At 51.7% G+C, this 5,098-nt stretch overlaps 1 protein-coding gene across 1 annotated transcript in view; it reads right to left on the bottom strand.

The window, feature by feature from the left end:
• Positions 1–4,738, bottom strand: part of arap2 (ArfGAP with RhoGAP domain, ankyrin repeat and PH domain 2) — a 64,103-nt gene extending 59,365 nt beyond the window's left edge. Inside the window, exons 1-3 of the mRNA XM_019858213.1 lie at positions 4,417–4,738; positions 2,616–3,361; positions 2,064–2,151 (exon numbers count right to left, since the gene is read on the bottom strand). Of these exons, the coding sequence (XP_019713772.1) occupies positions 2,064–2,151; positions 2,616–3,332 (805 nt within the window). The 5' untranslated portion in view covers positions 3,333–3,361; positions 4,417–4,738. The remainder of the gene's footprint in view (positions 1–2,063; positions 2,152–2,615; positions 3,362–4,416) is intronic.
• Between the last annotated feature and the right edge of the window lie 360 nt (positions 4,739–5,098).

Raw genomic sequence — 5,098 nt, 5'->3', positions numbered from 1 at the left:
GTTGGCAAAGGCGCGACTCCATGCGGGACCACGTCGCGGCCTTAGCCAGGGGTCAATTGCGCCGATCGCGGCGTACGCTCAGCATCGATCATCATTCGGCAGTTGAGCTCGGTGAGAGCCCGCCGCCGCGTGCTACGGTGACAAAGCTCCCGCCCAGATGCTTCTATAACGTTCACCGGTGGTCCTCTTGGGGGCGCTCTGGGCTGAGATGGTCACGGGAGCAAGAATCATCGCCCACTAAGTGACCTCTAATCGGCGCATCTTGGCAAATTCAGCGGACAGCTGTCACGCGTTTCCGACATGAACAGAGCGCAGGCAAGTGCTGGCGTGCGGGTGCGCGGATTTGATTGCCACTGCGTGATGTCGTACCCGTTGATACGAGCGTGTTATTTGCGCCATTACGCGCGCTGCTCATTTTGATGAGCCTCACGTGAAGGTGATTTGTTTGCGTTCAGGGCTGGAAATACTTCCGACCGTCGTCTATCCAGCACGGCTTCGCGACTGACATACATGCTGCGCGCATGGCGCCGATGCTTAGTTGTTTTTTTAAATGCTTTATTTTCCTTTTTTAAATCAGTTTAAGTATTAGATTGTTATTTTGTTGTTTTTTTTTTTTTTTTTTTTTTTTTTTTTTTACACATGAGGTGTTTGCGGAGTGCAAGGGGGAAAAAAAAAAATAGGTCATAAATTACTGTGCAGTAAAGTCAATTATAATTCCCAAATGACTGTTCGACCTACTTTCTTCCGTATGGCTGCACAGCGATACCTCAAATAATGAAAAGTAACGGTGGGACAAAAAAACGTAACATGTTTTGTTATTTTATATATATATATATATATATATATGAGAGATATCGGAAACATGTGACTGAATACATCAGCTCGGGGAGGTGAATTTGCGGTTCCCAGCACTGGGAACATCTGGAGCTCCCGTTTTACCGTCATCTGAGCCTGTTTTGCATCCGTCTCGTCTTCATCCCTCCCAAAGCTTCCTCACTTCTTCTCCAAGTGCCTTTCGTGTTCCATTCAAAGAGGGAAAAGTAGGCCTACCGACAGGCCCGAATCAGTATCGAGGCTCTTCCAGTTAATGAAAAGTAATCGTGGGGACGTTCACGTCATCAAACAAAAGCGAAAATGCTTTTTGAAAAAAAAAAATTAAAAACTGAAACGACATTTTGCGTGTCTAAATCTAAGACGAATATATAGACGAATATAATCAAAGCGACAATGCCCTTAGTTTTTTGTTTTTTTCAATTATATCGTCCATGAGCTCTTGGGGTTCATTTGAAATGGATTTATTTCGATGTTGCTGATACGGTCAAACAGTGCTTTAGGATTGCAAATTGCCTATCTTTACTACACACTACTTTGGGATTTTTTTTTTTTCATCTTGCAATTGACAAACACTCTGTACACTTTGAGAAAATAAAACTAATACTAAAACTAATAAAAACTAAAACCAAAAAATGAAAAAAAAACTTCTCCAATAACTAATTAAACCGAACAGAATTAAAAAAAAAAAAAAAAAAGTCAAAACAAAAACAAACTGTCATGAAAAATCCCCAACGACTTCAAGCCTGATTCAGTGCAAGTGCCCGGAGAGGACGGACACGACACGTTTGACTTTAACACAAACAAGCTGCCCGGTAGTGTTCGGCTCCAACAAGCCACCATCTCCCGTTGCAATAACTCCACCATTAGTGGAAATCCTACTTTCTCAACTCGTCATCTCGAAGAGGACCAAAAAAAAATAATAATAATAATATATCCACCCCCAGACCCTCCCAAAAAAAAAGAAAAAAGGAAAAAAAAGTTCTTCAAAGCTGCCGGAAAGCAATCCAGACTCAGGTCTCACTAGTTGGAGGGGGACAAGATATGAGAGACGATATTCCCCGAGATGTGCGTCGGCGCTTCCCGCGACACAGCCGCCAAACGGCAGACTGCGCCCCAGCCTCCCCGCTCGCGTTCTTTCATGCGGGCAAACAACAGCGCCGCCGACTCGGGCGGCGTATGAAATATTCATGGCACGTGGCGAGCCAACGCGGCTGCAAGACGGCGCGTACCTTTCTGTGTGCCGTTCGCACCGCCGGGACCCCCGCAGACGGCCGGGTGTTGGGGCCCGCTTGTTTGCGCCGCCGGTGAGCGCCTGAGAGAGGAAGAGCACCGACAACCGCCATGAAAACAACTCTGAGAGTGAGAGGACTTTCAAAAAGTGCGGCGGCGCTCGCCACCCAAGACGCGCCGGCGGTCTTGCACAAAGTACCTGAAATCCGTACTTGCGTAAGAGTACCGGGACCGTCACAGAAATTAACTTTGGGAGAAGTTTGTCACCTTGAGCAAAAAAATTTGCCGTCGGCGTTTTGTTCACGCCAAAGCACGAGATCGGCGATCGATCAACTTCAAGCGCGAATCGTCATCGCGCAGTCGTACAGTCGACGCGTCCGCTCCTCGCTAGAACCGCGAACTCGGCCGTTGCGATTGTCTTCGAAGCGGTTTCGCCTCTCATCGGATCGGGCTTCATCCGTTCACACGCTCCCGGGACCGGGCGGGAACCGGGAAGCGATGAAGCTGCCTCGGATGAGAGTCGAGACGTCTGCTGAAACAACACATTACCTGTCATGCCGTGGGATGTCGGGCACCGGTCTGTGCCTCAGCCGGTAAGAGCGAGTCAGTCGTGGACCTCTGGCGAGCGCGCCAGTGGGCTGAGCGTTGTAGATGGCGTTGTCCACCATGCCGCACCCGGAGGACGATGCTTCATCCTCGCTCGGGGTCGGGACATCAGGAGGGGAAGGTCGAAAAGTGGCGTCTTCTGGGCCGATCTCCCAGTGGGTTGGGTTTTCAGAGGTCGGCAGTGACTCCGTGCTGCTGGACGAAGAGGAGGAGGAGGAGGAGGAAGCAGGGCGATCGTCCAACAGGGACACGCTGGCTGGCGGCGGCAGGCCGGAGTCTTGCGGCTGCGCTCTCGCAGGCAAGGTCCGACTCCCTTCCAATGGCGCCTGCTGCCGTTCTTGTGGGCGGTACTGCTCACAGGAGCCCGCTTTTTTCGGACCCTTCGCCAGGAGGCTCTTTCTCGGGCCTTCTTCTCGCCGACGTTGCTTCTCGGTGACACCCAGCACCTCCAAAGCACGCAGGATGCGCCTGCGGTGCCCAGTCGGGAGCACCTTGATCTCTCGCAGGCGCTCATCTGTGAGGTCGGCGCAGTCCTGCAGAGATCGGTAGCCGCCCTGATGGAAACACGACGCGTACTGGGAGAGGTGGAGGCTGAGGAGCCAAGGCTCCAGCTCCCCCCGGCTTGGCTCCGGCGCTTCCAACGTGATGTTGGAGGCCAACATCCGGCGAGGGACTTGAGAAAGCCTTTGCACTGAAGACAAAACAACACGGCGGAGTCACCGCACGAGTGGCATTTGCTCAGGCGAGACAGCCGCGAGCGACGTGAGGTGCGTTTGCGACACGGCCCGATGAAACGGCAGGAAACGGCTCTGAGGCAATTCGGCCCGCCGTCCTCGTCGCGCGCCGGCGCTCGGGCCTTACGTTCCGCTTGGAATTGACGCAACCACGAGACCTTGCGCGTTCCCCGGAGCTTTCTCGCCGTTTGTTTCGAGGTTCAACGGCGCGTCCCCTCGCGCTCGCACAAGGTAGCGCGTGACCTCGTCGCCGCGGCCACTTCTTCTCTTTTGAGTTGCACACCGGCGACAGCAGAAGCGCCACTTCTCCTTTCCCGCATGCAGATTTGGAGTGCGACGCCGAGCGTGCGCACGGAGCACAGAGTGAGGCAGACTGTGGCAGCAGGAGAAACGGTCTCGAGTAAAAATCTCAACTGTTCACGGACCGCCAACTATCATCTTAAAACAGTTCAAGAGCATTTCAAACTCTGGTGGCTTCCAGGTGATTCGATTCGACTCTTTCTAATTTCCACTAACAACCCAGGCCTAACTGGAGCCAGACTCACTTGGAACCGACTTTCTTCAACTATTGACAGCGACACGAGAGCACCTGGTGGCAGAGGGTGCTTCAGAAAGAGCACAAACACTTTGTGACTGCGCCGAAGTAGCTTGCGAAGGATTTATCCCCCCCCCAAGGACTTTTTACTGTTTGGAAACAGACCCTATCCGAACATGATTGATTACTTTTGGACTCAAGCACATTTCAAAATCTCTTCTCGGACTCTGTTCTTCTACTTTGTTGACACAAGTATTTTCACTTCTACTTCAGTCGGGAGTGCGAGCACTTCGGCCACATCTGCAGAGAGCCCGCGGGAGAGGTGAATTGAGATCAAAACACGAGCGCAATGAAGCGTCGAAAGCAGTCGAGAAGGGGCGTGTCTATGACGCGAGCGATCGCATTCGGTAGCGGAATCTTCCTGGTCGAACGAACGCGTTGGACGCACGCGGACGACACCTTGGCACTCGCACTCACCTGCGCACGCAACGCGAGGACTTGACCGCGCCAAGTTGCCCGCAAAGACCGAGCCCGAGCTTTTTCCTTGGGTGGAATGAGGCGCGCCACGCCCCTCCGCGCACGTTCAAAACCTCCGCTTGTTCGGCCCAACAGGTGACTGAAGAGCAAACCCCACCCCGCCCAATGCGGAACAAAAAGCGGACACGCGAGCTTCCTGGTTCCGGGCGCGAAGGTGAGGGCGAAGCGTGAGGCGTTGCCTCGGCGTGTGCGGGCTTGATCTCCACACCCCATCCCGCCCCCGGCCGCATTCGATGCGACAGAGCCTGGAATGCAAGGTCACAAAAAAAAGATAAGGCCCGCTCGGCTCAACACAAAAAAAAAAATACTTTTGAGTTCTTGTATGCACACGTACAACCGATAGAGTGTATGTATGTATGTACGTGTGTATATATACACGTATATATACACACACACACACACACACACAAACACACACATCAACAGTATTTTCTACATTTGTTTTTCCACAGCAAAATATGTGACATGACAAACCTCATTGAAATGGCATACTGTTGTTTTTTAAATGTCTGAAGCAAATGGTGTGTGACTTATGACGTGTTTTTTTTAAGCATTCAAATTTCTAAATTAGTCCATTTTTATGGTTCCTAAACCCGTCCTCCAACCCTGAAATGACTCTCCC

The sequence above is a fragment of the Hippocampus comes genome, unplaced genomic scaffold (assembly GCF_001891065.2).
Source record: "Hippocampus comes isolate QL1 unplaced genomic scaffold, H_comes_QL1_v1.1 scaffold48, whole genome shotgun sequence".
NCBI classification, from domain to species: Eukaryota; Metazoa; Chordata; class Actinopteri; order Syngnathiformes; family Syngnathidae; genus Hippocampus; species Hippocampus comes.
Note: the sequence above shows the minus strand (reverse complement) of the source record. Positions and strands in the feature narration are given on the sequence as shown.